The following is a 12,897-nucleotide window of genomic DNA, read 5'->3' as shown; positions in this document are numbered from 1 at the left end:
ACAGCTAGATTTGATTTGCTAATAACTTGTTTAGGACTTTTGCAATGATACTCTAAAATTGTGCTACGTTTGTCTGTTCTTCCATAAGCCATGTTTGGTTCTATTAGCCTTTTAAAATACATAGGGTAACTTTTTAGATGTTTGAGATATAAACAGCTTGTATAAAATGAATTTTGTTTTACTTAAAGGTTTGGTTAAGCTTGCTCAAAAAGTCATTTGGACCTTTGCCTTTTTTTAGATAGTGAAGGGATGTGTCAGGATTCTCTAAGACCACCCCCAAGTCTGGTGATTTGCTAGAAGGACTCACAAGATTCAGTATTTAGTTTTATTCATGGCTAAGCTTTATTACAACAAAAGGGTGCAAGGCAAAATCAACAAAGGGCAAAAGTGAATGGGGACAAAGTCTGGAGGAAACCAGGTGCTAGCTTCCGTGGTCTTCTCCCAGTGGGGTCACATGGGGTGAGCTTAATTTCCCCAGCAACAAGATGAACATATATGAACTGTGCCAAAGAAGAACACTGGAGACTCAGCACCCAGGGTTTTTTTTTTTTTTTTTAATTGGGAGCTGGTTACATAAGCACCCTTTGTATAATGTGCACCAAAATTCCAGACTCCCAGAAAGAATGCTGGGTTTTAGCATAAACCATATTCTTTGTACAAACAGTTTAGGCAGGGCGAGCCACTCATTTAGAGGAAGTTTTATATCAATGTAGGGAAGTGTTTACTGGTTGAGATCCCAGAAACCAGCCAAGAGCCAGCCTTGCAAACTGACCTTCCTAATGATGGCAGTCTCAGATCTGTCATAATAACTTTTCTGCATGGAGGAATTGGGTGTCATAGAGAGAGGGGGTAGATCATATTGATTACTGTTTCAGTTTCTTCTGTATTTATTGATCGATTCAGATTTTTAGCTTCTTTGTGAGATGATTTAGGTAATTTTTTCCTAGAAAACTTGTCATTTTAACTAGGTTTCAAATTCATTGGCAGTTGTTCATAATATTCCCTTATGATATTATTTTTATTTTTTTTTCTTTTTAATGTTTACTTGTGCCTTGTCTCAGATTAGACTTGCCAAAAGTTCATCTCTGTTAATTTTTTAAATCGAGATAATTCTAGATTAACATGAAGTTGTAAGAAATAATACAAAGAGATCCCATATACTCTTTACTTGGCTTCCCTGATGGTGGTACTGCTTTGCAAAGCTACAGTGTAGTATCACAACTACTATTCAGACATTGATGCAGTTCACTGATCTTACTCAACTTTGCTCAATTTTGCTTGTACTTCTTTGTGTCTGTGTTTGTATTCTATACAGTTTTATCATATGGCTAGATCTGTGTTTACAGTGCTGTGGTCAAGATACTAAAGAGTTCCATCACCATGGTCATCTCTCCTGGTACCCTTTTATAAGTACACATACCTCCATCCTCCTCCCCCCTACATACACACTTTCCCCATCTTTACCTACTGGCAATCACCAATCTGCTTTCCATTTTTTTTTTCCTTTTTCTTATTATCATGTTCAATTAGCCAGCATATAGTGTATCATTATTTGTAAGGATTTTTCACTTCAAAAATGTTCTATAAGTGGAAACACACTATATAACCTTTTGGCTTTGACATTTCATTCAGCATAATTTTCTGGAGATTCACCCAAATTGTTGTGTGTATCAATAATTCTTTCCTTTTAGTTGCTGAGTAGTATTAAATGGTATTTAATATAAATAGACATCTGGGATGTTTTCAGTTTTGGGGAATTGTGAGTAAAACTGCTATAAACACTTGTTGACAACTTTTTGTGTGAACATACGTTTTCATATCTTTAGGATAAGTGCCCAAGAGTGCAATTGCTGGGTCTTATGGTAACTGTGTGTTTAGTTTTATAAGAAACCACCAAACTGTTTTCTGGAGAGGTTGTACAATTTTAAATTCCCACCAATGTATTCCCATGCAATGTGTGAGTGATACAGTTCCTCCTCACCAGCTTTTACTGTTGTCACTAGTTTTTATTTTATCTACTGTGATAGGTGTGTAGTGACAGTGTGATTTTAATTTTTGTTTTTCTGGTGGCTAATGATATTGAACATCTTTTCATGTGCTTATATGCTACCTCTCTTTGGTTATTTATTTTTTTAAAGATTTTATTCATTTATTAGAAAGAGAGAGAGAGAGAGAGAGTGATGGAGCAGGGGGGAGGGGCCGAGGGAGAGGGAGAAGTAGACTCCCTGATGAGCAGGGAGTCTGACATGGGGCTCGATCCTAGGACCCTTAGATCATGAAGGCAGATGCTGAGCCAGAGGCAGACACTTAACCGACTGAACCAGCCAGGCGCCCCTCTCTTTGGTTATTTTTTTTTTTTAAGATTTTATTTATTTATTTGAGAGAGAGAGAATGGGAGAGAGAGAGAGAGAGCACAAGAGGGAAGAGGGTCAGAGGGAGAAGCAGACTCCCTGCGGAGCAGGGGGCCCGATGTGGGACTTGATCCTGGGACTCCAGGATCATGACCTGAGCTGAAGGCAGTCGCTTAACCAACTGAGCCACCCAGGCGCCCTCTCTTTGGTTATTTTAAAAGAACTTGTTTCAGGGGTGCCTGGGTAGCTCAGTCAGTTGACTGTCCGACTCTTGATCTCAGGGTCCTGAGTTCAAGTCCTACGTTGGGTGCCACACTGGGTGTGGAGCCTACTTAAAAAACAAAACCAGGGGCGCCTGGGTGGCTCAGTCGTTAAGCGTCTGCCTTCGGCTCAGGTCATGATCCCAGGGTCCTGGGATCGAGCCCCACATTGGGGTCCCTGATCGGTGGGAGGCCTGCTTGTCCTTCTCCCACTCGCCCTGCTTGTGTTCCTGCTCTCGCTATCTCTCTCTGTCAAATAAATAAATAAAAATCTTTTTAAAAAATAAATAAAAATAAAAAACAAAACAAAAAAAAACCCATTTCATTTCATTGGTACTTTATTTTTGTCTTACAAAAGTTGTCTGTGACATCCATTCTGATGTTAAACTTTTAATTTAGTTTGTTATTAATGTAACTTAGCTTATTAATTTAAACTTTCACTGTTGTATTTTCTTTGAATTTATTTTGTTTTTATCTTTAATGGAAGATTGAGATAGGAGGTAGATCATATTGATTACTGTTTCAATTTAATAACATCAATTCTTTAGGTTAATATTTTTATTTTCTATTAAATATACCTGTTGCTGAAAATTCCCTCTGAGAATCTCCTTGGGCATACCCCACAGGTTTTGATATGCTATATTTTCATTATTGTTATATTTTGTGTTTCTACTTTGTCTTTAAATTTATTCCTTAATACATGAATTATTTAAAATTGTCTTATTTGTGAGTTTAAATTTTTGCTTTGCCTTTAGAGTTTAGTATAGTTATGCTTAATTTGAATTTTGCTTCGTAGGAATTAATTTATGTTTACTATACTTTCTTTTCTTTCTTTCTTTCTTTTGAAAGACTACATATATATGTATGTCCGATTTATATATATTTTAACATATATGTATATATTTTTAACATGGCTCAGAATTACAATGTTGTTCTATCTTGTCCAAGAAAAGAACTACAGAATTCTTTCAATTTTTTTTTTCCTTCCAAAAATCCCAACTATTATGCTGACATCATCTAGAATTTGTTTCATGCTGTTGTTATTCTTTTGTTGTTGTCATCATTAGCAATCATTTTGTATTTATAGCTGTTGAGTTCCAATCCATTTGTCTGGATGTTGGAGCTTTGTTTTCCTTCTTTGTTTAGATACTGTCTCCCATCTTGCAGGGATTCCCAATAATTTCCTTGAATCTAGGATTGCTGAGGGATCCTCATCAATAAGCTGTTTTGTAATTTCTAGGAATTTGGGGTGGGAAGGAGAGACCATAGCATATTCTAAGACCACCATCTTGACTAGGAACTCAGGAGGCACTTTTTATATGAGCAAGAGGCAGGCAGATATTTGGAAGTGAGACTTGTCTGTTAAACCTCTGCTTATCTCTGCTCCCCTGACTATTAACCAAGTAGTCAACGTCATTGAAACTTTTAGTTTCCTAACCTGTGAAATGGACATCATAGCAGTCTTGTGAAGATGGAATGAGGTCGAAGAATGAACACACAGCCTTCTATTACTACATATTTGATGCTTAATAAATATTGGTTTCTTTTCTCTTTTTCAGGTCAGATAAAATGAGATATGATACTTTAATACAAGCTAAGTTGTGAACATATGGAATATGTTACCCCCAAGAGTTTGTGTAGTTTGTATATTTAACCATGTTTGAAAATTGTTTATATAAGGTCTTGGATGATAGATTCATATGGAGTATCAAGGATACCCTTGGGACATCTAAGAACATATCCCCAATACTTTGAAGATAGCATTGTGGTAGATGACTTCCATCTTGCACAATGCACTCATGGAAATCTAACAGCAAGAGAGCATTGATTATTAGTTGATTACTGAGTTGTATATGATGTTATTATGTAGGACATGGGCCAGAGCAAGTTTCAGATGCTGCTGTACTTTGTGCCTATCATTTGACACTCAGCCAGGAAACCCAGACTTGAAAACTGCTTCCTGCTTTACAGAAAATAAACAAATGAGCAGGAAATGACAAAAAGATGTCACTTAGTATTGAGGTCTTATTTGCTTTTAATTTCTGATACTTGTTACTCAAACTCTTTGCTTCAGTGCGGTTCCCAGTTTTTCTACCCTGTAGGCATTCCTGGATTGCAGCGTCTTGGTTTCTTGTCCTGGATACTGATCTCTTTGGATTCCTGGCCCCTTGTTATATAACCTTGGGAGTTGCCCTTTCTTTAAGAATAGCATGAAACCATCAACGAGACTATCAAGTGGGAGTGAATAAAAATGCATGATAAACTAGGAAACAGCGTGGTACTGTGAAGACAAATCATCGCAGACTTATTTCATTTTCTGCTCTGATAGAATGACAGGCCTCATAAACAAGGGGGAGTAATGGACAAGATCTATGTTGCTTCCCTGTAATCACTCCTAAAACACTCCAGGTATGACTGGGCCATATTTTATGTTTCTATATAGATGAGAAACACAGGATCTTTGTCACTGAGCCTGATTAATTTTTCCAGTTTTCCTGAGACTGTGCATCCAAGCCAACATGCCGGATGTTATGCTAACGAAAATCAAGGCAGCAGAATTAAATAATTAAAGAGAGACCTCTGTTTATCTAGGTTTTGTACATGTGGGAAATTGTCAGAATTACAAGAAGGGATTCAGATTGTAAGATTAAGAAAAAACAATGGGGCTTAACAAAATATTCAGGAAAAAATGAGATGGTGTTGTAAGTGTCCAATGAAGGACACAGTTTTGTTTTGAAATACCTTAGGTAAGGTGTTAGAAAGTATTTTGAACGGAGTTGGATTCTGATTCCCTGTTCAATCCAGTAAACAGTCTTTACAAACATGTACCTTTCATGTACCTTCATGGGGAAAGTGAAATGAGAAGGAATATTGATGTTACCAAAAATAAGAGTTCACAAGAGGGGCACCTCGGTGGCTGAGTTGGTTAAGCATCCAACTGTTGAATTCAGCTCAGGTCATGATCTCAGGGTTGTGAGATTGAGCCTCCAGTCAGGCTCTATGCTGGGCATGCTTAAGATTCTCTCTCACTTCCTCTCCCTCTGCCCCTGCCCCTTTCTTGCACACCCTCTCTCTATCTCAAAAAAAAAAAAAAAAAAAAAAAAGAAAGAAAGAAAAGAAAAAGCCCAAACTCTCTAATTTGTGTCCTACTTATGGTGAGTGAACAACATGACTTTTATATGTGAAGGGTGGTCTGTTCTTTTAATATTTATGAGTTTAACAATTTCAGTTGGAAAGCAAGGGGGAAAAGCCTAGCTGTGTTCTGTTATTGTTCAACAGAGAACTAGACAGGTCTTACATTTTCAGTATCCAAACTTTTCTTTAAAAGAGAAGATGGATTTTTCTCATTCTTAATGGAAATTATGAGCAGTGTTGACTCAAGTGAAATATAGATTTGTGTCAAAGAGAGGAAAGTGGCTTTGTTATGGAATGAGCTTCTATGTTTCCTCTACATCTCAACTTGATCACTATTTCATTGGAAGTCTTCCAACTCAGGTCATCTCAGCCTTTAATAAACTCCCAGCACCAACTATATGTATATCTGTGATGACACACATCCACATACAAAGGTCACGTGTGTGACTTTTTAATTTAATCCTCCCCACTGGATAGATTGTAAGCTCCCCTGAACACAGGGAATGTGTAGGTTTGCTCATCATTTCCTAACAAGAACTGAGCATGGTGTCTGACAGTCATTAGACTCTCAGTAAATGAATGACAATGAATGAATGAATGAATGAATGCAGTCAAGATATTAAAATACTGGAGAAAAATTAAAAAAACAAACTATGAGGTTGAATAAAACTGTAGTCCTTGTCCGTGAAGGGAGCTCACGTAGAATTTTTACAGTAGGTGTGTTACCTTTTTGAGTAAGGAAGGCAGCTTTCCAACCATGTGGAAGAAGCAGAGCAATAGGCAGGAGGCAATGCTGTCATGTTCTGCGTGGGTGGCGGATGGATGAGAAGTGGGCCTGGTTCCTGCTTCAGTTTCCGCCCATCTCAGTAACTGTTACTGAACATTTTTCTCTTTTATCGTGCCATGGAGAGCCTATTTAAAAGCACAAAAAAAAAAAAAAAAAGAAAGAAAGAAAAGCACTCTGTGGGTCCTTGCGATGTAGCAAGTGAGTGTGACTGAGGGCCTGGGAGAATTAGACATGGTTGGCTCAGCCTGGAAGCTGACTGCACCACACTTCTCTCCCCTCTGCTGACATTGCTTCCCAGAGTGGGAAGTTGGCCTCATTTACTGGAGAGCGGGAAAGCTAACAGGAATTTTGACAGCAAATGAACACATGCCACAGAATAATTTTCTATCCTTTAGCAACTTCATGATTTCATGACTTCATTTTTGTTGGGAGAATCCAGGACTCTTACCTAACATCTGTCATCTTGTGTTTTTCCCCCAAAGTGAAGGAGAAGAGAGGAAAAGTAATCTTAGCAAGGACAGGAAAAAGAAGGTAGAAAGAATCCAAACTTTTATCGTGGGGTCATTGTGAGATTAAGGCCAGGATGGGAATGACTTTCATGGCAGACATGCATAGTGCTCACTTTCTATGGCCTTATTCTCTGTGCCTCATTATTTTCTATCTTCATTAATAATTTTCAGTATCAGGGTTATTATGCAAATGTTACCAAAGCTGAAACAAAACAAAAGAGGCTTCATTGTATATTCCAAAAAGATCTGAGGAACTGGTGAGGTTTTGAAATTTGGGGAGAGGAAAGGAAGGGAAGTTGTGGCTACTTATTGGGACTTCATCAGGAGGGGGGTAGTTTTTTTTTTCTTAACCTAGTTTGGGTACAGTTCCATCTGAACCCCAATGATTGGCTTAATGATTTCTCAGTGACTCCTCCAGAGCTCTGATTCTGTAAACAAAAAAAATATACTCATACTCAGAAACACATCTAGATCAGGGGTGGGGTAAAATTTAAACTTTATAAATGAATATTCTTTACATCATAATCTAAGTTAGTTCCATTCTCTTTTAAACTTCTTTTTCCCTGAAAAGCAAAGCTCTTACATGTAAGCTAATGGTTACTATTATAGGTGGTAAGCTTTGTGGAAGTCAGACATAATCAAATTTCAGATGTAAGACCTCCATTTGGCTTGTGGTAGGGGAAAATGAATTGTGAGATGTACATCCAAGGTGGAACTCAGCACTTTTTATTTTATCAAAGGCTAGTGGTTATCTTTAGCAGCCACTTAAACTTCAGTATATCATCTGTGAAAACTATGAAAAATGATAAACCTGACTAAAAGAAAAATGATTTTGCACCTTTGATGAGGGCTTAATTTCTGTGAAGTGTGTGTGTGTGTATGTGTATGCATGTGTGAGGTGACCCAAGGCAGCTTCTCCAGATGGTGTGGCTTATAAGGAAACCACAGAGGACCGGGGGGGGCGGGGTGCGGGGGGAGGGCTGGGGCTCTATGTATGGGTGCAATTTTGCTGAAGACGAGAGGATCTCTCTGGTTGGATGGCAAGAATCAAACATAATACCCCCTCCAGTCAAATTAATTAGGCTGCTTCTAACTAGGTTTCATCTGCTTTTGAGTCTATAATAATAGCATAAAAGTGGCATCATATGACTGAATTCAGTGTGGAGACCCTTCACTTGTGTAAAACAGGAGAGCCGTGCTGATGAAGGAAAAACACATACAGTGATTAAGAGAAAATATTCTGGTAATTTCATTCTTGATGTATAAAGAGTTAACTTAGACTAAAATTATTTATATGCCCATGTGGAAACAGCTACTTTTTGATTTACTTGCATTCTTGATGAAGATGATGTGCATTTCTGAGGAAGTTGCATTTGTAATGACTTCATCAAGGAGTAGTCTTGGGGTAATCTTATAGGGATGCCATCATTTCTGACATGTTCAAAAGCCATGCTCTCTTAATTTCACATAAATGTTTTATAGCTCCTTAATAAATTGATATAAGAATGACTTTTTTCATTTAAGGAAAAAGACTATGATTTCACAATCAATATTTTCTGAAAAATAAATATTATTTATAATATAATGAAATTATTTAGATATGACATAAGATCAACTTTTAGTATTAAACTATTTATAATAGCTTTAGTAATCATACATTCTGTATAACTTTGATAGCCCCAGCAATGAAGCCAACCATCCATCAATCTAGTCATTATTTTTCTAGCTGCTTCCTCGGGCCATATGAATGATGCAGTCCAGTTTCGTCTTTGTCATTGTGGAATAATCTTCTTCTTTATTTATCACTGATCCCCTGGCACATTCCCTGCCACTTCTAAATTATTTTTTTCTGAGCTTGCAGTGAGTCAGCATCCTACATGGGCTGATAGAGTGCTAGTACTGAAGAGGACCAGACATGTTGGCTGACCAAGCTTTTCAGTTAAACTGGGGTCCAGAGATGGAAAGTAACAAGATTGATGGTACCCAGCATTCACTTTCACTTTCTGCCTTTCAGCCCATCTTTCCCTCAATCTCGGAAGAGTGGTCCCTTCTTATTTCTAAAGGGGCAGACTCTGAGTTGGGTCCCATTTCTTCCCCCTCTGGGAGAAACCCAATTTTCAAAATAAACACTTGCCACATTCTCATCCTGAGAAGATTTTTAGCAAAATGGAAACCAGGAGGGGGTAAGATTTAGTAGTAGAGGAGTGTGTAGGTGTGGGCATGGGTGTATGTGGTAGAGGTAGTGGTTTGAGGACTCCATCTTTTGACAGGAACACAAGGGTGTTGTGACAAGGATGAAGGGAGGTCAGTTCTTTCATTTGGAATATAATCAGAGGACTACAGTATTCTGCTCTTATCCACAACTACTTATTATGCCCTAGTTATGGGTCTGACACTGTTTCTAATTTTCATAATTTATGGAAAACCACATAATTTTCATAAATGTATTTATAACAGTCTTATGAAATAGATATTATTATCCACATTTTTTTCAGATGAGAAAATTGGAACAAGGAAAAATTAAGTGATTTGTCTGAAGTCCTACAGCTAACTGGTGGCAGAGTCAGGATTTAAGCCAGGTTTCTCTGACTACAGAATTGGCTTCTTAAAAAACATACCATACTCCCTCTATCAGACTCAGCCTACTTCAGTGTTAGAGAGGTCATTAGGTCACAGTTTCCAAGAGTGGGGAAATAAGTGTGCAAGTAAAAAAAAGTTTCATGAAACTTTATAAGGGTTTGTTAGCAAGATTCAGTTCTGCAAGATGGAAACATTGTGTAGCAGTTGTAGAAGCGTCTAGAAATGCCATTTCAAAATCTGTTCTGAGGCTAGGTCCCATGTACAGTGTTCTTATCACAACAAAATAAAATAAGCTGCATATGGATTATAAAATAAACATCTGTTTACATATATATATATATTTTTAAGATTTTATTTATTCAAGAGAGAGGGGGAGGAGCAGAGGGAGAGGGACAAGCAGACTCCATGCTGGGCATGGGGCCCCACAGGGCGCTCCAACTCAGAACCCTGAGATCAGGACCTGAGCCGAAACCAAGAGTCTGACACTTAACCAACTTAGCCACTGAGGGGCCCCTACATGTATTTTTTAAAGTATTATACATTTTGCTGAGGGTAGAAATTACAAGTATTCTTTATTTGTTAGAATTGTTTTTGTCATGTGATACATCGTGTACTTAAAGAGTGTCTATCAAATATATGTACAGTATCAAAGCAGCAAAATGCACCTACCACCCAGCTTAAAGAAAAAAAGAAACACTGCCTGCGCTTTAGATGTCACCCTGGTCCTTGACAATCCAATATTCTTCCCTCTGCCTTAGAGGAAACCACTCTCCTGGTTTTGTTTCCATACCTAAGGAATGTGTCCCCAAATAATACATTGCTTAGTTTTACCTGTTTTTGCATTTTATATAAATGGATTCATACACTATATGCATTTTTCTGTGACTTTCTCATTTGCCTGACCATTATGTGTATTAGATTCATTCACTGTGTTATGTGAGACTGTGGTTCATTTTTTTGTCGCTGCTGAATAGTGCTCTGTTGTATGGCTCCTGCAATTCTTGTTACCAGTCTAAAGTGTGCTACATGTTATGATTATCTCTAGTTTTATTTTCAGTACAAACAGTGCTTCTGTAAACATTTTTTTTACATCTCTCAGTGCGGATGTACAAGAAGTGTATATATGTACATGCCTATGAGAGGAATTACTGTGTCATAGCTGTGCATTTGGTCAACTTTACAAGATGATGTGAAATTTTATTTCCATGGTGTTCCACCGGCAGTAAACATGAGGTCCTGATCCACATCACCACCAGGTGGATGGGAATGTGATAACTGTGTTTTCAGGTTAGGTTCCCTGATTACTAATCAGAATTTTAAATATTTTTTTTTTTAAGATGAGAACCATTTCATATGTCTCTTATTCTATAATAGACTTTTTCAGATCTTCTGTTCATTTTCATTTGGTTGTTTGTCTTTTTAATTGATTCCAAGTTATTTTTTCTATATTCTGGATATATCTTTAGTTGCAAATATCTTCTCCCAGTGTGTCGCATATTTTCATTTTCATTGTGGTATCTTATGGGCCAGCAAACTTCCTCTGCACCACTCTGCTACCTTCATTATGGTATCTTAGGAACAGATCTTCATTTAATGTAGTCAAACCAATCTTTCACGGTTTGTGCTTTTGCCGTCTTGTTTGAGATCTTAGGAATACTCTCCTATATTTCCTTCTGAATGTTAAAATATTTTTCCACTTCGATTTAAACCCTAGTCAGATCTAAAATGCATTTTTTATTAAGATGTGAGGTAGGGAGGGGCGCCTGGGTGGCTCAGTCGTTAAGCTCTGCCTTCGGCTCAGGTCATGATCCCAGGGTCATGGGATCGAGCCCCGCATTGGGCTCCCGCCTCAGCGGGAAGTCTGCTTCTCCCTCTCCCACTCCCCCTGCTTGTGTTCCCTCTCTTGCTGTGTCTCTCTCTCTCAAATAAATAAATAAAATCTTAAAAAAAAAAAAGATGTGAGGTAGGGATTTAGTTTCATTTTCCCAGATCTGGACATTTTAGTACCATTTATCGAATTGTTCATTTCCGCCAACTCATCTGCAGTGTCACATGTTTTATACGTCAAGCTTTCATAAACGCACGCAGCTGATGGAGTTACCTGTCTTTCCATATATCTACCACACTGTCTGTTTATCAAATACATGTATAGTACCTACTATGTGCTGGTTGCTGTTCTAAGAGTTTTATAAAGATTAATTCATTTAATCTTTATAAGGAAGTTACTCTTATTACCCTAATTTTATAGATGTGGGCAACTTAGGCACAAAAGCCTAACTTTCCTAGAGTCACACATCTGGAAAGTGGCAGACCCAAAGTTTGAGCTCAGGTAGTCTGGCTCTGGATACTACACTGCCTCTCCAATATTTACTTGTTGCTTTTTGTTAGTAGAAGTTTATAATTAGTATTATTATAAAGTAAGGCAAATCTTTCAGTCTGGTGCTGCTCATTTTGGAATGTTATGACCCTTCTTGGCATTTTTCTCTTCCAGTTTTAGAATCACCAAGCAAATTTATTCACACACACCTAGGAATACCTACAACCTGTTGACATTTTGATTTTACCTTGAAACTGTAGATCAGTTGTTAGAGAAATGGTATTTCATGATATTGAGCATGGTATTTCTTCTTTCTTTTTTTTTTTTTTTTTGAAGTGAACATAACCTCAAGATTTTATTGTCTTCATAATATTAACAAAATATGAAGCTTAGAACTGGATCACTTGGCTCTCTCTCTTCTTATCTCCTCCCAGTTCACAATGCTTGCATCTCTTAATAGCCAGCATTCTCTTAGATCTGCAGTTGGGCTCAACACATTCAAGCCTCAGCACAATCTTTGTAGTTTTAGCCTTTTTCTGGAAAATTGGCTTAGTCTTCCCACCATAGCCACTCTGCTTCCTGTCATAACGCCGCTTTCCCTGGGCATAAAGAGAATCTCTGCCCTTCTTGTACTGTGTCACTTTGTGGGGCTGGTGCTTGCCACACTTCTTGCAGAAAGTCTGGCTGGTTTTAGGAACGTTCAACATGTTTGTGAGAGCGCTATCGGCATGGAAAGAAAGGAGCATGGTATTTATTTCTATGTGTTTATAATTTTCTCCATAAAGGTCTTATATATTTATTGTTAAGTTTATAAAAAACATATACATTAAATGTATAATATATGATAATATAATATATATGGTGTATATTCTATATTATATATAATGTTATATATATACATATATATCTATAGAGAACTTAACATGGGCAGAAATTTTTGTGCTTTATTTATTTATTT

General features: G+C 37.5%; 1 protein-coding gene across 1 annotated transcript; it reads right to left on the bottom strand.

Moving 5' to 3' along the window:
• Positions 1-12,257: 12,257 nt before the first annotated feature.
• Positions 12,258-12,661, bottom strand: LOC123862450 (large ribosomal subunit protein eL42-like). Its single transcript, XM_045901991.3, has one exon. It carries the CDS (start codon positions 12,644-12,646, stop codon positions 12,329-12,331), a length of 318 nt encoding a protein of 105 aa, XP_045757947.1. The 5' UTR covers positions 12,647-12,661; the 3' UTR covers positions 12,258-12,328.
• Positions 12,662-12,897: the final 236 nt, after the last annotated feature.

The sequence above is a fragment of the Mirounga angustirostris genome, unplaced genomic scaffold (assembly GCF_029215605.1).
Source record: "Mirounga angustirostris isolate CCGP_5_RB_7025 unplaced genomic scaffold, mMirAng1.0.hap1 SCAF_9, whole genome shotgun sequence".
NCBI classification, from domain to species: domain Eukaryota; kingdom Metazoa; phylum Chordata; class Mammalia; order Carnivora; family Phocidae; genus Mirounga; species Mirounga angustirostris.
This window is presented reverse-complemented; position numbering and strand designations above follow the sequence as displayed.

What these genes read in the sequence shown, in the direction of transcription:
- LOC123862450 (XM_045901991.3), bottom strand. Translation starts at nt 12,646, where the DNA reads ATGTTGAACGTTCCTAAAACCAGCCAGACTTTCTGCAAGAAGTGTGGC.